The 23,452-nt window shown below is 39.8% G+C and overlaps 1 protein-coding gene across 2 annotated transcripts in view; it reads left to right on the forward strand.

Annotated features, from left to right (window-relative positions):
- The window catches only part of mn1a (MN1 proto-oncogene, transcriptional regulator a), a 36,843-nt gene extending 27,206 nt beyond the window's left edge, over positions 1-9,637 (forward strand). Inside the window, exon 3 of one of the 2 annotated variants that reach the window (XR_016094362.1) lies at positions 6,835-6,899. Coding sequence is in view for 1 of the 2 variants with exons in the window: in XM_088936165.1 (XP_088792291.1) it covers positions 6,835-7,019 (185 nt within the window). In the remaining variant the exon portion in view is untranslated. Of the gene's footprint in view, positions 1-6,834 lie in introns of both variants that reach the window. The other variant, XM_088936165.1, reaches the window with a different exon arrangement.
- Positions 9,638-23,452: the final 13,815 nt, after the last annotated feature.

Raw genomic sequence — 23,452 nt, forward strand, 5'->3', positions numbered from 1 at the left:
TATAACTTAATTTGAAATAATAAAAACTGTTGCATTTCTTTAAACTTGACCAGTATAACTTGTCATTGGGCAACACACTCCATTCCAGCATTTGAAACAAAAATATAGTCTACAATGAAAAAGACTGCATGTGGAAATGTCCATCAAATGTATTCACCAAAACACTTTGAGTACATATTGAAAAACATTTCTTTATAGGAAACTAGTTTTTAAAATTAAACTGTCTATTTTTTAGTTAGGACTCAGTTTTATTGTATGTTTAATGTTTTACTGTATGCCTCATGTAAATAAGTTATACCAAGTCAATTTATACACAAATCTGGATACAAAACACTTCTCATTATACCATCACAGCCCCAATTAAGCTACCCAACTAATCTCCTTAATACTTTAATTTAGTCTCCATAGTGCACATCTTTAAATAAATTATATAAACAGTACTTAAACCAGTTTTTGTTTTGCTATAAATGATTTTGCTGTAATAATCTCTGCAAATAAAGAACTAGACAATTAACCCAATAGGCACTGTACATCAGTAATTGTGGGCAGAACTATCATCTTATCATCTTATCTTTTAGGAGAAAATTGATAACAAATTTCTATTATCACATCTTTGTAGAAAAAGGTGGTAACTGCTTTTTCTCTATGACAAAGAAATTGACAGTAAATTATTTTATATGTAGTTCTAAAATTAAAATGTGTTAGTGGAAAAGCTTTACTCTTTGAAAGCCACAAAGATGTTTTTGTGCTACTGATGTGATAATGTCTTGAATCAGCAGCGGGTTTCCGAGCTCTATAAAAATACCAGTTCTTATAGATTGACCTGAGTTCTGATTCAACACCATTCCTTCAAAAACTGCAAGCAGCTGCAGGAACTACTCAATGGGGTGTTGAACAATTAGGAATGTTGTCTTGGCTTCTTTCTGGAGTGGAGTGTGCTCTCATTGCACTCATTTACACCAAGTGCTTGTTGTCTCCTTTTTAAACCTGATGCAGAGGTTTGTAAGTAAATTGACAAGTTGCATAAATCAGTTTTTTTTTTTACCGTTCCCAATATGTTGAAAGCAATTGTGTGCCTGGAAAGATGTTTAGATCTGGAAAAAGAAATGTATGAATCCTCTTATCAGTGCAGGATTTTGAGTAAAACGCTTTTCTTTTTATTCATTTTTATAAAGCCTTAAAATAAAACAGGGCAAAATAACGTAAATTTTATTGCATGCCAAAAATTCAAGTAAAATATGTCAAAATGAGAAAATGAGATGGATACGGCTGATCTTTTAGTGTTTTGAGGAAGGGTTGTTTCGTCGCTCTGATCCTTTTAGCTGCAGTGTGACTGAGAGCACGTGAGGGGCTTGAGAGGTTTCCGGATCAGCGTTCTGGGGGATGTCGGGGGCTGGCCTGGCCTTCAGACTGAGGCGAGGCGAGGTAGGCAGGAGCAGGGCGCTCGCAGGGTCAGTAGGCCTGGAAGGGCCGTGTCAGGCGGCTGTGAACGCTCGGCTGGGTATTGAGGGCGGGTCACTGCCTGCTGTGCCCATGCAGCGGCGCATTGTTGGACGGCCAAAGATATGTGGGTGGGGGTGGGGGGCACTGTCTCAGGGAACTGGAAGAGGTGAGAGGAATGAGCCCCATGGCTATACCCCCCTCGACCTCCTCTCTCTCTCTCTCTCTCTCTCGATAGCCTCCCTTCCTCCCTCCTTCCTTCCACTCCGAATCTCCCTAGGCTGGCTCAGGGCGTGCAGCAGGACGCAGTCGGCCGCCTGACCTTTTACCAGACCGCCCTTTCATACGAGTGGCAGCGTCCACCTCCTCGGGGCATGGCGGCTGCATTGTTAGGACTGCGTTACTGCTGCGCTCTTCCAGTAGTAAGAGCTGGCAGCTGGCAGGGAGAGGGGGCCAAGGGGATACCGAGCTCCTGAAGGACATGCCTTGCCAGTGGACACTGGAGACTGCTGTCCAGTCCGTGATACAGGGGTGCTGCTGCTTGGATTGCCATGCACAGCCCGCAGTTACAAGCAGCAGAAGTCATGCTGTTATTCTTTATAGCACTCGCAGCTGTAAGAGCAAAATTGGAACATGATAGGACGACAAACGGCAGTTGGGATTTATGCTTGCAAAGATGCACAATACAACTCCTGTTGTTACTACTGGTAATTTTAATATTAGTAACCATTAAATGTTGTCATCGGGAATTATGCTGACTATATTTGTGCAAGGAGTGGCAGCCTGCAGTTACATGTACATATAATGTTGACGTCATCCTGTGGATTGATCTTGTCCGATCGCAGAAGCTAAGCAAGACTAGGAACTGGCCAGTAGTGGGATTGAGGAATTCCCAGAAAAATCCAGTGGTGTTGATGAACGAATATTTGCTAGTCCAAATCGGTATGGAGACTGGGGACACTCTGCTGTGATCATGTAATCATTGGATGAGACAAGCCACCAAGGTGCTGTCTACTTTCTTTTTTATTTTAATTCCCACAGCGGTGTTTAAAACACTCAAGGAGTGCTAACCCTACTGTTCCAGCTATGTTTCACTCTGGACTTGTAAAGTGCAACCTTCATAAAGTTCTGCCTAAATTCAGTTGGTGAATTAATTACTCACTTCTGCAATTTATAGTCCAATGGGGCTATTGGCAATCTTGCATCACCCAGCTAGGTGCAGCGCTTCAGTGAATGAATGAAGTAGGTCCCCTCCTGTAAATGTACAGCAGTTTAGAATCCATTTGGATGAAAAGCATTATGTAAATGAAAGGGGCTATTATGAATTCATTGACTTTCCCTAGTTCTACAGAGCAATTTAGCATTTTTAATTTTTTGGAAGCCCCTCTCTAAACCCCCTCTTTCAGACAAGTATCAAGAAAAATATTTATTTTTGGGATTTAAGAAATATAATGATTGGTTTAAAACTATACTTTGGAACTGACAAATATTATTTCCCCTCAGAGTGTATATTTAAAAAAATTCTCTGAAACTGCTAGTGTAGCATTCCTGCATACAAATGTAAGAGTAAGATTTAAAGATAAAAATAGATTTACCTGTAATTCGCTGTGGCTCATACTATAGCAGGGCCTGTCTAGTGGCTGTCAGAGTCCTGTCAGCACTGTGAATTGTCCATACTCGAGTGTTTGACTTTTTAGTTCACGGGAGATTCTGGTGTTTCTGTCTACATTTTCCATCTTGAGAGGCAGCACATTCAAATAAACAAAGTTTGTTTGCACGGATCAAAAGAAATGTGATGTGCAGTTCTGGGTAAACAACAGTTAATTGTTTTGTAAAAATAGTGACAGTATTTCAGAAAAAATACAATTACATGCTACAGCATAGTTTTCTAATAAATTAATAAATAAATGTTAAGTATGGCTGTGAGGTTTTTTTTTCATGTTTGTAAGGGAAAATATTTTTTCCTGTGGGGAATAATCTGAGATCTTCAACAGTAATGGAAATTAGTCCATTTCACTTTTTAATACTTTTACATGGTAATACTGTTCTCAGTCAGAACAGTAAAATTCATCATTTATCTCTGCAGGAACAGACTGCTTCATTGGTTTTAAGAGCATAAGTGTTGTTGTAACCCTTGGGCTCCATCCAGCCTGCCTGGTAGTAAGTAGCCAAGTAGCCAACAATCTCATCCAGGTGTTTCTTGGAAGTAGATGGGATATTACCTTGTTCCATGCTCCCACAACACTTTGCATAAAGAAGTGCCTAATATTTACTTCATGTGTAAGACACATGTGGAGGAGATTGAACTCAGGACCTCATTTATGTAAGGCATGAGTTCCCCTACTGAGCTACACCCCTGACATTTTCACCTGCTCTCAGTTAGATTTTAATTACACAGTTCTAGGAGTGTGTGTGTGTGTGTGTGTGGTGGGGGGGGGGCTTGTCATGCAGTCAGTCCCCAGAAAGCAGGTGCAGGGTGGTGTTGGCAGGTTGGGTGACACAGACCTAATTCCCCTCTCTGGGTAACAGCAGTGTCTTCTGACTGAACAATGCTTTTTCATTTCTTAGAATTTTTATTTTGTGGCTGTAACAACAGCTTGAGGGGATAAATGCATTTTGTTACTTATTTTGCAGCAGCAGTAGAGAATAGTAGGTAGGGTTCTGGATTCAGGACTAGCGGGTTATAAGTTAAAATGCTGGATGAGTCATTGCTGCTGTTTTCTTGTGCAGTGTGTTTCACTTAGATTGTGTTCTTAAATGCCCTGCTATATAAGTGAATGTGCTCCAGCATATAACTGATTTGTTCTCCATTGAATTTACTGGTTAAAAAGAATGAAGTAGGGCTAAATTCTTGTTCTGTTTTCTGCTCCATGACAGGGTCAAGGTGGTTGGTACTGTATAAGTGGATAGGGGATTTTAAAGAAATGAGTGTCCAGACAGCTCTGGGTGGTTCACCCATTAATTCAACAGGATTAATCACTGATGTTTTCTTTCTGGATCCCAGTGTGTTGTTGTTATAAGCATACCACTTGTAATTAAAATCCTTCTTGTATTTTTTTTTGCAAGGATAATGTATCTCCCTTGAACCATTAAATTATCTGATTTTAATGGCAGTAAACCTTTTGACAGTGGGACATGCCATGGCATGCAATATATAGGAGTTTTACATTTTCTGAACTTGTCTCTTGATGAACTAGTCTTTGTGTTGTGAAACAGAATTAAAGGAATATGTAGATCCTCTTTCTTATCAAACCAAGAAATGATGATCGTGTTGATATCCGTGTTTAATGTTAATGCTTCACATCACAGTGTTGTTCATATAATTTAAATGCTAATGGTCCTAAAATGAATTGGGTAATTTTTCTTTCCTTCTGTCTTTCTTTTAGTGATGGAACTGTCTCATTCTCTTGGGCACTGCCTACAGTAGCCTTAATTCCAGGGAAGAGGACATGACAAAGTGTGTTTTTACATATAGTTTAGGTTAGCAATTTTTGCTCATCAATCTTTTACAGGTTTGAGCGAAGATGGTCTGTGTATTAATTTTCACCTAGTAACAGCAATTTTACCCGCAGACACAGAATGTTAATCAAATCAATCTCCATTACCCTCTGGCAGTATGTAGCCTTTTCTTTTTTTTTCTTTCCTTTGGAAAGTTAAATTCATATTTCCTTGGTAATTCTGACACATGCCAAAATATGGATTTTGAAACTCAAGATTATTTTTTAGCCCTGCAGTAATAGGAAAATAAAAAATAAAATCTGTAGATTTAAAAAGTACACATTTTGAGTTTAAGCTGATGAAGTTTTGTTTTGTTCATAAATTTCTGGTTTTAATTTTGGTGGGATGTTTTCTAGAATTAAAGCAATCACTGCTTTTGTACAATAGAGGAAATTTTCACTAATTGTGGGATGGACAGCTGTCAACAGTGAGGTATCGTGGTACAAATATAATTTATTACAAATTTACAAATTATAATTTTTAATTTAAAATCTTGGTTTTTCTGTAGACTGGGAATAAAAGTAGGTGGATTATGAATGTCTAACAAATTCAAAAAGTATTCTCTTTGATTCCTCCTCAGCTACAATGCTGAAAGTGGTGTCTGGCTTACGGTGAATGGTGAGCTTTCCGGTCATGAAGATCAGGTGATGACAAGTGCTCAATGATGCCTGTCATCTGAGAGCACTGAGGTAGCAAGAGCTGATGACCTGAGTGCCCAGGTCAGAGAGCTCCTTGGGGCTTGTTTCTATAGCTTTGTCCATAGAGCATAAAGAGTCAGAGAGTCACATTTAAAAGATGTTAGTGCAGTGGGTCTTCTTAAACATAGTTCACATGTGACAAGAAGAGAGGTAATTCACAGTTTTTATGTTGTTTATTTAAAGGAAACAACAGTGTAGGTGGATGAGACATTCTCAAGTCCATCTGACTAAAGACTGACCATACACAACTCTTGTCCCAGTCTTGACATTTTGATCCACAGTTTGGAACAGTGAATTTAGCCAATGAGAAAGTCTTTTGGAGAGCCCATCCAGGCTTTCAAACTGCATGAGATCGTGTGTGTATGTGTGGTGGTGGGGGGCTTTGCACTGTTCTACTGTCCTTTCCGAAAGAAGAATTTGGGGTGAAATTTTATTTTTTTTTATTTAAAGGTTCCCTCACATTTACATTTTAAAGGGAAGTCGGGAGAGCTGCTGTCATTAGAAGCATTGGCACCTTCTGGGGGCTGAAACATTATTTAACCCCAGCTGTGATCAATGGCTCTCTCTTTAGTCCCAGGCAGACCCAGGGAGTTTAGCCAATTATGGTGGTAATGATCTCGCAGTGGGCTTTATCTTGAATGCCCAGCTGGGTCATTAAGTTTGCATAAGCACTTCACAGCCAGCCAGCCTGACAGAGCTACAAAGCAGCGAGAGCAGCATTTTCAACAAAACCTTTTATTCCAAATTGTTATGAGCTCCCGTTTACTTTGGTTCTTATCCCTCTCCTTTTGCATTTTGCATTTTAAATTTTGTTTTATTTTTGTAATTTTTCTTAAGATATATGTAAGAGACAGTATTGAATTGGGCTCTTCTTAATTGTTTCTTCCAGCATATAAGAATCAAATGAATTCATTGGTACGTGCTGGTTGCTTACTTGTGCTGTCTGCTTTGTTTTGCCTTGTCAAGTGCTTCACATTATCGCTTGCAAAAATAAAAGGTGCTGTCCAAAATGAAATTGGTTTTAAAGAAAGCAGTGACTGGGGAATGGAAGATTTTACTGCTTACAAAAGTATTTTTAATTGTGCCAAGTGAAGAAATGAACCGCCTGAAACTTGAATGCCGGGTTAAATCACTGAGTGGTGTGTGTGCCGCGCGGGAACAGCAGAGTCACCGCGTTCGTTGTGTTTCTCTCCTGCAGCCCCTGACCTCCCTCCGAACAAGAGCTCGTCCACGGGGCCGAACGGCAGCCATCTCCAGTGCCTGTCAGTCCACTGCACGGATGACATCGGCGAGGCCAAGAGCCGGGGCCCGGTGCCGTCCTGGCGATCCCTGCACTCCGACATCTCCAACCGCTTCGGCACCTTTGTGGCCGCCCTCACCTGACTAAAATGACTTTCTCTTTTCTACAGAAAAACTAATAATAATAATAATAATAATAAGGGGGCCACTACCGTCAGGTGGGACTTTTCTATGTGGTTGGAACCTGTAGAGTGGCATTCGCACCTGTAAACCTCAACATTTTTTTAAGAAAACAAAACAAAAAAAAAGTACTACAGTATGATACCAGTGTTTAGTTTTCTACCAGCGCAGTTATTTTTTAATCGTTATTCTAATTATTATTTTTTTCAAGTTCTTCTTCCTTTCTCCTTTAGATATAGCTAACTCAGACTAGTTTAATACCCCAGACTGGGTGGGCGGGGGGGAGTCCAAGCCAGGGCTGAATGGAGTTGTCTCAGAGTGAGCAAGAGCAACAGCAGAGAACGCCAACATGGAAAAAGAGTTACGAAAAACTGCCCATATGTGGCCTTTCAAGTTGGAAATGTGAACATTAACCCAATATCGGTTATTTTTTCACCAAAAACAGTTGCTGGCCTTACTAGGGCAGAAATCTCATTGAAGCAGGTTCTTCACTGCAGCTCATTCTGCCGGCTCCAGGCTGCCATAGAGCCACTGAGATTGTTGTCAGAATGCGTAACAAAATGCTATTGCTTGCTTTCAAAACTTTTCACTAACATGTCCCTTGTTGTTCTCTGCTTTCATGTTCTACCCCTGAGACAGTTATGTTCTTGAGACCCTGTTATTTCACCCACTTGGTTAATGTACTAAGCCTGCAAAAGAGGAAGGCCGTATAGTACCAGATTGTACCCTGTTATGACTGGTTCAAGCTATTTAAAAATAGGAGTAATTGGATTTTAAACCAGTACGGTGCTGTATTTTTGTACAGGACCGAGTGCTTCTGTCGGCCCGAAATTCTTAAACGAGAAACTAGAGCCACTCTTTTTGTCTTTCCTATTAAAAAGACAACAGCAGACTTTCTGCTACCCTTTTGTTCTTTTGATCTGCAGGCTGAGTTGTCCTTTTGTATATCTCCTCAGATCCCTTTTGAGAAAATCTTATTATAAAAGCAATATTAAAGGCCATTTGAGTTTGCCTTGAAAATAATTTTTATCGGACAAACAAGTTTTCATTTTCCATTGTGTGAATGCACTTCAGCTGACTGTGACCTGATGATTGTCTTTTCTTTGCGGAGATAAACAAAAACAACGTTAGCAAAAATACAGGTAACCCTTTTCAGATTTACTTTCTGATTTAAAATGAAGAGTTGTGTGTATCTTTTAATCTTGGGTCTAAAACCTTTAAATGGCAAAAAGGAGATTTTAGTCAAAAACGTAAATCAAGTGAATGTGCCAAAAGGGTGAGAGAATGTTTGCAGTAAGAGTGTTTTTGGTTTTTCTTTTTAAAGCAAAATGGGATGTATCTGCAGCGCAAATGGGATTGGAAAGGCTTGTTTTTCAGTGACGCATACTGTGCCATGGGCTTGTGTGAACAGATCTCTTTTAGAGCAAAGCCCCGAAGGCCTGTAAATTGAGCCCTTCGGATAGACAGCTCATGATACAACGCGCTCTGAGACCTGTTAGCTGAGTGACTTGCACAACAGATATGAGCTCAAACCAGCCCAAGTAAAAAAACAACAATTTAATCTTTCTTTTGAAGCCTAACTGTTCATTTCCATTAGCTGTGATATCTTTTAATCGTGTTCTTTCTAATTCCTTTTTTTGAGCATCAGAGAAGGTGTCAAACTAGTTCTTCAGCAGTAACAGAGAGTGCATTGTGTTCAGAGCTTTACCCTGTTTTGGGCATGGCCATTTACCTGTTAGCAATGCAGACTCAAAGCAGATGGGTGTCATCACATGTCCCCAGCTAACCAGATCACCTTTTCAATCAGCAGGTTAAATCAGTGCTGTGTTAGAAGGTGAATCCAGCCCAGATTATTGTCCTTCTCTGCTGTTGGTCACAGACAGGATGTCCCTTACTGCTTCGGTTTGACAGCAACAGCTACCACAGACATATGTGAATGAGGAAAAGAGTGATTGAGAAGAAGCATGTAACAAATGATTTCCCTTCTTTTTTTGTGCTAAAATACTCTCTCAAAACATGGATCGTGTATCCAATCGGGCAGATCCAGTGTCTGCACCAGAATCTAGCTCCTTTAGATGCCATTGCTCACTGTTCTATGTGCAGTAGTTTCCTGGCTTTTAGCTGATCAAGTTCCAGTCTAGTTGGTTGAAGATTATCTGTGGTGTATCTTCCAAGTATTATCATGCTCTATATTTGTGTCTTTGCGGAGTTTTTTGCAACAAAAAAGATTAAAAAGTAATAAAAAGAAGAGTTTTTCGTCTTAGGAAATCGCTCAAACACTGGTATACAATACTGCCTAGAAAAAAATCTTTTTAATGAAATAAAAAAGTATTGGTATTGCACATGTAAAATAAGAGAGAAACTTTGCTGTGTGTTAGGCAATCTTGTAATCTTTAAATCTTCTTTTGTTGAATTTGATCTTGGAAACAATGGATAGAAGACTGTGACGATAACTCACAAAATGAGTTTTTTTCTTTTTTTAAATAATATGTAAAGTGCAGTCTTCTGTTTTCATGCATATTGTATATATCTGTATATGTTTTATTGAGCAACTAAATAACAATAAATATGATGTTAATGGTGACTTTTGTACTTCTTTTTGTGTCACTGTCTTGAAATATTTTTATTTTTATTTTGTATGATGCTTTTTTCAAAGAGACTTATTTTTGTTACTTAACTAAGCCTACTTTTAATTTGTAAAGTACTTACTTTGGACAGAGGTACAGTACAGCAGGGTCTCACTGAGGACATGCAAACACAAGATTCAGTTATAAGTCCAGAGTCCTGACCACTCCTTTGCAGAGCTGCCCTGGAATCTTGCTTTTTCAAGAAAGCATGAACATGAATTTCATCCCATCTTGTGAATTTTGCAAGTCTTCATCCTAACAGCAGCGTGATAGATTAAGGGATCAGTTTTTCTGTTTTCTTGTGTATATTTGTTTTATCATCCAGTTCAAGTAGAACAGGATACTTGAGTGCTGCTGAAGGCTTTGGGGATATTAATTCCAGAGCTTCAGTCTTACAAATAGAAATAGGATGACAAAGCTGGCTGGTTGTAACCACCACAATAACACATTTTATTCCACTGGTTTCCATTGCTGTCTGGGTGGTAGATGTTGCCCAGTTGCACAGATCTCTCAGGTACATTGCTAACCCATCATAGGCTGTCCATCCAGCGGAGACATGGAAGTCTGGCTGTCTATTACATGCAGGGCTTGAATTGTGAAAGAATGGGAGGAGATCTCATTACTTTGTTTACATGAAGCAGTTCACTTTCTAATAATGATCAATCCCCTTGTTAAAAGAACTACAAATATGTCATTCATCTTGAAAGAAAGGTTTTCCTGCAGCTCCCTTCCCTGAATTGTAATGTGGATCCTCATTCACATGCACTCCTCATTGCCAGTGATGAACCAGTGATAGTTCACAGTAACACCCTATCAGTCTGGGCATTACTGTAATATACAGTGACTATACATCCTTTCCAAAGTAACACTCTTTGTGGCCTAACAGCCTGAGATCAAGACACATTATATCAGAATGTATTTGCCCTTGATTTACACATTGTAAATTGCACACATTTACAATTGTAACACAACCACCAAGAGAAAAAACTATTACACATGAAAACGGGCTAGATGAGTGTACAGAATACTGAGTTAGTACTTTGCTTGAATAGTTCTGTTTGGATAGGTCTGAACCAACATAGCCCACCTAGATTTGGCCATGTTTGCCCATCCATGCCTACAGATTGCGAGGGGACTGTTGATGGACTGCAGCCTTTTAACTGGAATGCGATCAGGGCCCATTCAAGGATATTTACCTTTTCATTAACCTTTTAGCAGCTCCACTGTTGCTCTGGCTATGTTCTTACAGTCCCTTGTCGTGTAAAAGGTAAATTTCCTTACCGCATTACAGTGTGTAAATAAAGGTACAATTAATTCTGATTTAACCTGTCTTAATTTCAGGCTGTTTGGCTGCCAAATGCTTTACTTTGGAAAGGATGTGACTTTCTATAGGCACTGTATGAATTCTGAAATGATCTAACTTAAGACGCTGAAGGTTCATCACATCCTTCCACCCTGTCTATGTGAATATGTTATCCAGGTCTTATTCTGGGTGCAGAATAAGGAGGAAAAGATGTAAAAGAAGGTGTAGGTTTGCGCTATGATACACTGCTGTCCAACAGGGCATTTTGCAATGTTTCCCTGTAAGTTTCTGCATCTGCGCAGTTCCAGTTGGAATTCAGTGATACCAGGGTCTCAGCCTCGAGCACATGTCATTTCACAATTCACATCATGCAGACTTTAGTCCCATCTTTCTCATTTGGTACTACATTGTTCTGGGAAATGAAGTCTCTATCTCCCTGGCTCAGGCAGTGAGGCTTCTTGTGTGGAAAGGGTTAAATGGATTTCCCCTGTTGGCTGACAGCTCTCTGTACTCGACACTCTGCTCCATATTGGAAGCCTGTACAGATATATATTGGAAATCAATGACCCACCTCAAACCAAATGCTGGTGTGACCATTAATTTAAAATAGCAAACTGACAGGAACCATGACACATTTCCCAGTCAGATTTTGTTTTAAATTTTTATTTATTGTTTTTTTAAATAACAACTATTTCCTTCCCATTTTCAGTTCATCCTTAACAATACAAAGTGGCGGATTTTTCATATGAAGTACAAAAAAACCAAACATTTAGCTTGCACTATGGCTCAATATGTGTATTCATCCAGACGTAATCAAAGCCTTTTCAGTTTCACGGTTTTAAAATGCAGATATATGAATCAGAGGCCAGTTATGGCTAAATGTTTTCAAAAAATGAGCTAATCTTTACCAAGTACTTAAAACAGTAATAATGTATTCTTGGATAGTACCCATGATGCAATAGCAAAAAAGAAGAATATTTGCAATCCTGTAACCGAGTGATACTCTGTGCCTGGACTGTTTTAGAAAGAACTCCTTGGCAACCCTGGTTGCTAGGACCTATTGACATGGATGATGCTGCATTCTAACAAGAGGGGGGTGTCTTATCTCAACACAGTAACCATGACAAACGTATCCATATATTCCAATTATGTGCATTTTTTTAAATTCTCAGACTGAACATTTCCAAAATGCTGGTAAGAAGATCAGATGCTAGTTGAGAATCTGGTTGCTGACATGTCATATAGTCCAGCAGCTGATTGGTCGATATGTAATGGATCTGATATGCGTCTGTGGTATGTGCTGCAGATTAATTAAAACCCTCTCTTCTTTGGACGCAAAATCGGAAGATAAGACCCTGAGATAGCAGGTTGCTCTATCTAGGAGTTTGTTTTGTTAATTCAAGGCACTGAGTGAAGAAACACAGCAGTCATGTCTGATGGATTGAATCAAACATATAAAAATTACAGAGAATGTGAAAAAAATCTATCCAAAAAATTATGAAAGAAGGGTGTAATCTCACTGAGTATTAACACAATGCAGGACGTTTGGGAGCTTATTATTATTATTATTATTATTATTGACTTCCACCAAAACAACTTTAATTAATTTTTTTATTTGGATTCACACACATCTATACATCAAGACATTGGACTGGAGCCATGTTATGAGTGACATACAGCACCTTGCTCAAGCAACCCGCCTTGGATTTGAACCCGAGACTCTCTGGCTCAAAGTCCAGTGTTCTGGCTAGACAATGTCCAGATTCTGGATGGCAGTGCAGCCTGTTGGCAAGACAGGGTACTAATGGGTACAAATATCATTTCTATTGTTTATCTTTTTGTTTGCTTTAGTAAGAGAATTACACTGCTGGAAATATGTTGTTGTTGAAATCTTACATAGTATTTATTACAAATTGACTTCTAGCAGATGAAGACACAGTGGCTCTGTGGTTAGCATTGCAGCCTCACAACGCTGTGACACTGGGCTCAATTCCTGAGGTGCTATCTGCATAAAGTTTGTGTGTTCCCCCTATGTTCACATGGGTTTCCTCTGGATGCTCTGGTTTCCTCCTACAGTCCATTAACGTACTGGTTGGTTAATTGGCCTCGAGCAAAAGTGTCCCTTCCAGGTTGTATCCTGCCATGCAGGGCGGTTATGTTTAGTGGTAGCTGTTCATGTTGTGTTGTTTCTGTGTTCACTGTTTAAAAGTGTATCGTGGATATTTTGTGGCAAGAACTCTTGGTAGACCTCTTCATTCATTAAACTGCCAACAGCATGTTATCTATGCCTTCCTTTTTTCCTGCAGATTTTATAATTATAAACTTTTTCATGGACTCTGGGAAACATACTGGGAGTCACAAGGAAAATGAATAAACTTCAAAATATGGCATCTAAAATAGTCTGGGAATAATTCTTATCGTGACTTGTGCCTTGATATCCAGCCTCTCAGACAGTAAATTCCTATAAATATATCTAATTTATTTGTTTAAAGGCGATATACATCTTTGAGAAAATACCGCACTGTTGGCTTAATATATGTGTATGTTTGCTTTTAAAGGCACAGGCGGCTGAGTTCACCACCTCCGACAAGCCTGATATGTAAACGTTCTCTTCACACATGTTCACACCATGGCCTCTTCTCCATAAGCCTGCACATGCACTGAGGGGAGTGCAGAATGCTCTCATCCTTAGGCACAATGGACTCCACTGTTAAACTGAAATAGTTTTTAATTATAAAAGTTTTTTTTTTGTAAAGAAAGGCTGGGGGGGGGGGGGTTCTTACATTTCATTTTCAAATCTCCGTTTTTTTGAGCCGTCAGACAGAAAAGAAAACAGAGTTGGGAAGAGAAAGGGGTGGCGAAGCTGTGGATCGGGAGGGGGGGGGGGTATTGGAATTCTTCCAAACGGTGCCTTTTGCTTTCAAGAAAACTTTACTGTGTAAATGTGCTCTTTGTGCAGCAGCCTATTGTTTGAACAGCATTGTGTGTTTGCACTGGGGGGTGGTGATAGTGGTTTGTGGATTGGGGTGATGGGGGGGGGGTTGAGGGCAAGGTGGGGGGGCAGTGAGAGAAAGAATTCGAAAGGCTTTGACCTCTGTGGATCTGGATTGGGAGTACATTAGCAGATTGTTCGGTAAATTCATGATTCTCTGATAAAGTGGAAGTTCCCCTGTGGCTGGTCTCTTCATTAGCCCCCTGCTAGCCTCCCCAAACAGACACACACACATGAGAGGGTTTTTTTAGCTACTTCTCCTGTGGGAAACAGCACACCCCACCCCCAGGCTTCTGACTCCCTCCCCACACACACTCCTGCCCTGAAGAAAAAATTTGCAAAGAGAATATGCGAACTGTTTCCAAAATTATTTTCATTTCATCAGTCTGGACTGAAAAAGAGCAGAACGGGCAAATATAATTGCAAAAACTTAAAAAAAGAAAACATGTCATCACAAACAATGCAACTTCGCCTTAAAAAAATAATAAGTAATAGGTTTATTCCATGCTGAAAAAAAGAAACATTGTGTTTTCTTTCTTCTTTTTTTCAGCATGGAATAAACCTATTACTTGTTCCTTTGCAGCCTACGCATGCTGACGCAGCTACCCACCTTAAAAAAATAATGGTAATTAAATCTATGAAGCTGTCGCCATGTTCAGAAGCCTGCTGAACATGTATGGATCACACAACACGAGTGAAAGAGGTTTACAGAGAAGAGTTTTTCCTTTGCAGGATTTACGGTATGAATATCTGCATAAATTAATTTCTAATTTACAAGGTTCTTGGTACAGGAAGAACATGTTGAAGTTCCTGTTGACATTTAAGGCAGTGGTTAAGGGAGAGAGGTGGCGTGAGACAAGGTGCTGGAATTCAGGTGAAAGGCAGTCTCTCCTGAGAAGTGGACCTCCTCCCAGAGTAACCTGATTGGGGACATAAATAGAGATGGGCTTTCTGTCTTTAGGCAGATCATGGTAAAGCACAGGTGTGGTTTTGCATCTGTCCTTATGGCATTCATTCATTCTCTCCTGTTCTAGATTCCAGTTTCTGAAATCCTTGCAACCCTGGCGTGTATATGGTTTCATCACAATTTCGTCACAATGAGGAAGTTAGCCTTACCGAAAAAAAAATAGATCATTCCCTGATGGAATTGAGACAACGAAGGCTCTTAGCCTAAATGGATTAGATAAGGACTAATATCTTTTTAAAAAGGCACTGATCTGCTCGAAATTCTCAGTGTACCTTGTATGTACTATCTAAAATATTAGGAACTCCCTTTCAAATTAATACAGCCTCTCAATGAAAGGCAGTGTGTGTCAACACCATCACTTATTATAATCTCAATTGAAAGAGATCCTGCCGGAAGAATGGGATGATGATTGAGAAAGTCAATGTTTGGAATCAATGTTGAGGAATACATTCCACGTCCCGTTCAATTTGTGTTCATAGGCCCGACATGTTATTGGGAGAATTTTTCTAATGAGTCTGCCTGTGTATCCCTGTGGGAAGTTTTTAAACTTGACCATAAAGATGCTTACAAGAAAAGTAGCAGGGTGGTAGGAAACTGCTCAAGATACTGTAACCTTTCCTATGCTCCTCATTTTATTTTGTACTTTATTACACTTTTTAATAACCCCCGGGAATTGAACAAGGCCAGGGTTGGCTGTGGGAGTTGTCAGAGCGCTGAGCCATTCATTGAAATACCAGACTAAAAAGAGTAAAAAAAGTGTGACAGGAGCTGTGTACTTTAGAAAGTGAGCTGGGGAAGGTGAGGAAATAAAAAGCAGACCCCTCCACCCCTGGAGGCCCTCCTGCCCAGGGCTGGGCCACACTGTGCAACACAATACTGGCTCCCCACAGGTGCGGAGCAGTTGCACAGGAGCGCGAGAAATTAAATGCCAGCAATTCCATGCCACTACATTGTGAGGGAATTGTGAGTAGCACCTGCTTGAGCCCCTCTGTAAAGCAAGATGCAAACTTTAAATACCATAGATGTTCTGGATTCTTCCTCTGTGTTGCACTGAAGTGCAAATTCCAAGCTAGGTAAGATTCTGAATATATAAGACTACAACAGATTCTCACTTTTCTTCTGTTTTCAATAATATCATGGGCACCTTTGAATGAAATGCCACTTATTATATGATGCAGAGTTGGATGTTTTATCCCAGAGGCATGTGGAAGGTCAGCCTATTGAATAAAGCAAAGGTTACTGTTTCCTCACATTACATTGTTTTAACTGTAGCAGTAGAGATCAGCCCCTGTGTTTCAAAGCAACATCATAAGAGTTTCCCTTGTTGGGTGGGGTTCCAAACATTGATATCCAGTGTCTTCTGGATTTCATTCCAGATGTGCTGTCAATGATTTTATGACCCCTATCATTGAACTTCATTGGGATGTTTTTTTTCAGTTTTCAGTTCTCATGGAAATGATCAGGTGTTCAATGAAGATACATCGGTATGTGGAAATGTACAATTTGTACATTAATACAATTTGTACTAATAAAGAAATGTAATTATGTATTTGAGAGCTGAGCTGAAAGAACTGGGAGAAGATTCTATAAGTTTTATCTAATATCTAAGACCCAAACAATATTTTAAAATTGCCTGTAAAAAAACTATTTGATATTCTTGGCACTGGGCAGCAATGTTAAGTAATTGGTACAGTGGTCAGCACTGCTGTCTTATGGCACTGTGGTCCTGGGTTTAATTCCAGACCTAGGGAGCCATCTGTGTGGAGTCCGTATGGTCTCCTCGCATTCGCCTGGGTTTCTTCTGCTCTGGTTTCTGCTCCTGCAAAAGAAGTCTTTCTAAAGAGATGTTTGCACTTTAAATGTGAACCCTAACCTTTCTACTTCCTTTGTGCAAACCAAACATTTCCTGCAACAGCTGTCTGGGAATGTACCCCAAGCAAATCAAACAAACACAAAAAGCAGGATGCTTCAATGCAGTCATACGTTTCCGGGATCATCGTAATCAATAACAAACCCAGAGTGAGGGAATTGTTGAATTCAGAAATATAATTCATTATCAGACTCTATTGTGCTGCATTAATATAACAGTCATCTTTTTTACATATTACAGATGTGCATAAAACAAATCCTATAACATTGCAAAAGTCTACAAATCAGTCTTCTTTGAATCAGCTAACAGCAAAAGGCAGATCTTTGAAAAACCCTTTACAGTATATCAAGACACAGTGAACTGACTTAGGACAGTATCACTGTTTGAAAGACTCATTCAGGTGGTTTCAGCAATGTCAGACTGGCTGAAGATTTTTCAAACTACAGTACTAGAACAATGAGGTTCGTGGATCTCATCACTCCTGTCTTGCAGCATTAGGCCTTCAGGGCCTTCAGTTGATTCCAGCCTTCAATGTATTTGTTTCTGCTAGGCGTTTGCGTGTTCAACCTGTGTTCATGCGAGTTTTCACAGGGTGTTCTGCTTTCTTAGCATATACAGAGGACATACAGGTTAAGTGTAATTGGTGATTTCAAAATTGATTGCCCCCTGGGATTTGATTCCCAAACATCTAGGAGAAGATAGAAAAACTGGCAAACCCCTATTTCTTTCCCATGAATGTTGCAGTGTTGGTGCGTTTCTGACCTGCAAGCATTTATGACGCGTCAGCAATGAACTGGTGCAGGATCATAAATCTGACCAGCTATAAGGAGAGGACCTCTGTGTTGTAGTTTAGTGAAATACTATGGTTACATTTGTTGTGGACTAGGGATTCAGTTTTGAATGATGAGTAAAACAGGTTAGCATAGAAAACAGCATCGCCACTTAGAAACATCAAGTGTGTCATTTCTTGAGCTGGAGTTCATTGACTTATAGACGTCACAGAGCTCCCAGAACAGAGGGAACACATTTTCTGCATTTACCTGTCATTCCCAACTTCTCCATACAGCGTACTGTTTTCTAAAAGCTGCTGAGGAAATGAAAAAGCCAAGGTGTATCTTTTTGAAGGAAGACGTGGTTATGCTTATGTAGGCATAGTTCATTTGCAAGGCGGGATAAATCACAGGCAAGATGTGTCTCAGAAAGTCTGGGAAATCAATCCAGTGAGGGACACTTTGGCCATGAAACCAGGATTCCATTGTCTATAGCACGTGTGTAGATTTTTACAACAACCCTATCATTAATCACTGCCTCACAATTAAACCATGGGCGTTTGCTAGTGTCTGATGGGCATCCCAGCTCTACTATCTGTTGCAAGAAACCATAATTGTGATAAGATTTCAAACTAGTAGTTAAATAAAAATAAAAGGTCAACTGAGATCTCTTTTTGCTGGGAGATACATTTACTTTAAATTCAGTGACTTCACCAGCATGGCTCCTGGTATTTCTGAAGGATACTTAAATGGAAACTTAATCTCTTCATTAGAAAGTGTGTATTTCATCACAAACAATGCATATTTATGTTTGCTGCCATCATTATATTTTGGTTTATTTTCATCCCCAACATGGCATTTGGGATTTGCAGTTCTTTTTGGTTAAGTGTACAAAGAGCTCTCTACCAATTTAGCACACCTGCTTGGTGAAAGTTTTTCCCATTCTTCTTGGCAGATTTGCCTAAGCTTTTTTAATGTAATTGGGGACTGTTTCTGTGCTGACAAGAGAAGAAAGGGAACACTATGTTTTGTCTTTACTTTTCCTTTGCAGGACTTTCACTGGGCCACTCAAGGACATCCCTTCATTATTATTAAGCCACTCCTGTGTAGCTTTGGCCTTATGTTTTGTGTCTTTGACTCACTGTTCATTTTGGATCCAGTTTGGATGTGAAGCAGGTTTCCTCTAGAATTTGCACTGTAGTCCATCTAAGTACCCATCATACTTGACAAGCTTCCCAGTTGCTGATGAGAAACAGAACTATCACATAATTCTGCTAACACCACGCTTGACAGTAGGGATGGTGTTGATTAGGTGATGCACTATGTTGAGTCTGCATGAGATGTATTTTCTTCATATTCAGCTTTGGTCTCACAGCTGCATCCCTAACCAGTTTCCTCCTTGCTTGGCTGCTCAGTAAAGATGAACAGATAGATCTAGGCAGGGTCTGGGTGATATGATAAACATTTCACTTCATAAGATCAACTTCACAGTGCTATAAAGGATAGTCAATGTTTATTTTTTATTTTATACCTTTGTCCTGCCTGATATGTGCCTGTCTACACATTTACATTTGAATTATTCTGAAAACCTCTTGGTCTTCATGGTTGAATCCTTGCTTGAAATACACTACGTAACTGTGAGACCTTACAGAGACTGGTGCATTTATTGTGAAATTGTGTGAATCACTATTATTTCACTCAGGCAGAGGCCACTCAACTAACTGTGTGGGTCACTAAGGTAATTTTGAGCACCTAAAATAACTTAGGTTTGCCACAGCAAAGGATTCGAATAATCATGCAGTCATGCAATATGCACTTTTGCAATTAAGTTAAAAAATGGTATACATCATTCTGGTCAGAATACTTTTCAAGGCACTGTATTTCACACACAGATGAACTTCATTTTTTACAGAATAAATTATTTGCTAACCTTTTAAAATTTAAATATAGCTTTAAGCATTTGTCTTGTATATATACTGTATCACATATGCACAGTCCCTTATTAACTAAAAAAATCTTCATTGGTTGTGGCATCAGATTGTAGAGGTGAAATATGTGTGTATGTTTATGTAGCTGCCTTTATTGAACAGATGACTTGCTTGATTTGAAGGTTCAATAGGGTTTTGCCGATTGCCTTTGCCAAGAGATGGGATGCAATACTGTTTTGCACTGCAAGTCGTCTTTGCCATCAGTTATAGGAATGAACTTGGGAGTACTGGCGGGAAATTCTCACAACCTCCCACACACAAAAACAAAAGCCACAGAGAAACTCACAATAACTATGGCAAAGTGAAGTGTGAAAATACAAACTGTTTAGCTTAAGACTTAATGTCTCTAACTTACTCCTTTCCTCCCTTCCCCCCACTGTAAAGCAGGTGTCCCAGTGAATTTTTCTCTCTATTCACACAGATACCTTTTGTCTCCTGTAGGAAATGCCTTTTTCTCCTTGGTCCTCAAGAGCCTGTTTGTTTCCCATTCAGGCTGTGTGACTCTCTTCAGGAGGGGGATGGGGGGAGGGAGTGGAGGGGGTGGGGGGTTGCTCTACCCCTGTGAAAAGCCCCCTGAGGCCAAGCCTGTGCTGGCGGGACAGTGCCCCAGGTGCTGGGGTCAGGCCTGGCAGCAGGGGACTACCCCGCAGGCCTATTGACATTCACAAGCGCAAAGTTCTGGGATTAAACCCAGGGGATATTTTTTCTTTTTCTCTCTCTTGCTTCCTCCCCCTTCTCTCTCTCTCTCTCTCTCTCTCTCTTGCTTTGTAAAACAGGGAAATAAAGCAACCCAGCTGGCCAGGCCAAATATATAATCAATAGTCTTCCAGAAAGAGAGAGAAAGGGGGTAAAAAAGAACATTCAGCCTGCCAGCATTACAGGCTGGAACTGGTGCCAAATGTCCAGCACAAAAGACGGTCCATCCCCACCCCCCTTACTGCAGCAGTCACAGAAGTTAACTTTTGCCATCTTGTCAACACTTGGCTTAACAGCGCAGCCCCAGGGTTTTAAACCTTGAGCCGCAGGGAGGTCGGGGGGTAAGCACAGCCTTCGCACGGGGCTCTCTGGCCGCTTCCCTTTGCCATGACGGTTTTCCCTTTGAAGACAGGAGGATATTGAAAAGGCATTAAGAGCTGATAATTGGTGTAATCAGGGGGTTTGAGAGTGGTGGAGGCTGGGGAGGAGAAGTGGTCAATTTTGATTTGTGGCCTGACAGAGCCAATGGCTTCCCTTTCTGACTGACAGCCCAGTGACAGCCACCTTCCCTCTTGTGTAAACCTTTTTTTTTCAGCTCACACAGTGTCCCTGCTGCACTGTCACAGAGCAATAAAGCACATCACCCCAGCACACCCTGCCCTTCTTAAGGAGTGAAATATAGCCTGAGGAAGGGACAAGTAGCTGTTTAGGTGATAATTAAGGCATTTTATCTTAATTTGAGCTGTTAAGAAGTATCCTTTTTTGTGATTTACGACCTCACCAGGAGACCCTGGGATTCTACACCCCAGGCACAGGCTGTCAGATCCATCCAGATGGACCCCAGTGCCTGTTTCACAGTAAAAAGAAAAAAAAACCCAAACCCTTTGACTGCTTCTATCCATTGAGCTATTTTCACGTGTCTGGTTGGCTTCGATGGGCTAATGCGTGGAAAATGCAATCCAGCTTCTTAATGTCTGCCACTTCTTTGGACAGGATCTGACTTCAGGACTACCGATTTTCACCCAGACAGAACATCAGCCTTTCACGGTCATCCGATCCCACTTCAGAGAAGAAAGCTGATCTCTGCTTAACTAAAATACATTTTTTTCCAAAGAAAAAATATTAGAATACACAGGAGTGGCAAGAAATGAAATATGTGTTGGAAATGGTTATTTTTTAACTTAGCAGAACATTTTGGAAATTATTTTACTGTCTGTATAAAATAAAGTACTCACTTTCAAATAACATCATGTATCATAATATATGTAAAAACATACTTGGAATTTTTTTTCTGAACAAGACAGCTTATTTATTTCAGCTCTCTACAGAAAAAGGAGAGTCTGATTGGACATACTAACTCAACCCTGTTACAGAAATAGGTTCATAACTCATTAATATATAAATAACCGACATAAAATAGGTGGCAATATATACAGAGGCTAGACATAAGTAAACAGACCCCCATATTTATTCTGGAAACATGCTGTTCTTTTCTCCACCAAAAAAAAGTTATGCCCTTTTTAAAAAAATCAAAGAATCTAAACAGGGGCCAGTATGGTGAGAATCAACAAAAAGACATTTTATTCAATATTTTCCCGTTGCAGAAATTCGAGAGATTCGGATTCAGAGGGGTTCAGTCAGGAAATTGTGCAATGTATGGACAAACACAACAAATCTGAAGTAATAGAAACACCTTTGTGACTGGTTGTGGGGCTGATGCTCTATTCTGAAGCTGAAGACCAGAGTTTTCTCAGTCGAGATTGTCTTGACATGCTTTCAGCAGCACTATAGCGGGATCTAGGGTTCCTGTGCATTACAGCACAATTTTAAAATTTGTAAAAAGACAAAATACCCAAAATAGCATTGCAGTGCCTTTTAAGCGTTTAGACATATTTTCTTTCATCTTAACAGTTACAATATTAAGAAAATTCTGTTATCAAATTTTGCAACTGCACATTAATAAAGTCGTCAAAAAGCAACGCAGCTAACTTTACTGTAACGGAGTGACACGTGAATTAAAAATTAAAAGGCCTAAGAAATTGGTCATTTTGGGATAAGGTTTAATTAAAATTAGCTGCCAATTGAGAAAGGTTTATTTGCATGTACATCAATCAATACGTCATTAATAAGCATAGTTCATTATCTAAACAATCTGATATATTTCATAACCATTACAGAACAAATACACATTTCATATAGAGCTCATAAACAAAGATCAGCCAAAGCTCTCCACACAAGCTGTGTGATGAGGTCACGAATTCAAAGGATAGCAGATCTTTTGGAATAGGTAGACTGTCCCTTTTGTTTGTGTACGTGCTGTAGGTCAGCACTATATAATGTTGCTGCTTGCTTTTAGCAAGTGAGTAATACACTTACACAATAAAATAGTTATGTGAAAAGTTTTAGTATTCCAGTATTTTAGTAAAAGTATTCCAGTTTATTATCAAAACAGTATTATGAAGCAATGCACTAATGTTTAATAAATATCACAAAATACACTATATTTGTTGAATTAATAATGTTGGCTTTTAACATCTAATAGATTAGTACATACATTTGCAAATTCTTAAAAACAATTTTTAAATTCTATTAGTATTAATAGTAGATTAGTAGTATTTTATTTTGCCTCATGCTTGATTTTCTTAATTCACAATTCATGGCACTTTTTAACACTTTCTAAATGCCAGAAAAACACCATATGTAACACATTTGTTACAGATGAGCTGAAAACGTTTGACAGTGCTGCAGACTGGATCAGCAATCTTATTCAGCCCGTTCCTGGCAGAGGATCTGTGACAGGGAGTTCCAGGATGTGGTTTACTGGGACAGCTACAGAAGAGATAGTCAAAGCGATACACACATGCTCAGTGGTATTCAGCTCTAGTGCTTGGCCAGGCATTGGGTGGGCAGTGTGAGTGGGGGACACCAGCTTTCATAAAAGCACTGCTCTGTTTGGACAGATGGACCAGCTCTAATAGAGACAGGCAGGAGTCTTACATCCTTACATTTTGTTTATCCCAAAGTGCTTTGCTCACTTTAACCTAGCTTTTCCTGAATAATGCATAGCAGGCTTCTATTCATTTTCTTATCACTTCATCCAATTCAGGGTTGTTGGTAGCAAGCAGTGGGCACAAGGTGGGGTACACCCTGGACAAGCCAGTCCATCACAGGGCACACACAGACA

The sequence above is a fragment of the Atractosteus spatula genome, chromosome 17, assembly GCF_055471065.1.
Source record: "Atractosteus spatula isolate fAtrSpa1 chromosome 17, fAtrSpa1.hap1, whole genome shotgun sequence".
In the NCBI taxonomy this organism is placed as follows: domain Eukaryota; kingdom Metazoa; phylum Chordata; class Actinopteri; order Semionotiformes; family Lepisosteidae; genus Atractosteus; species Atractosteus spatula.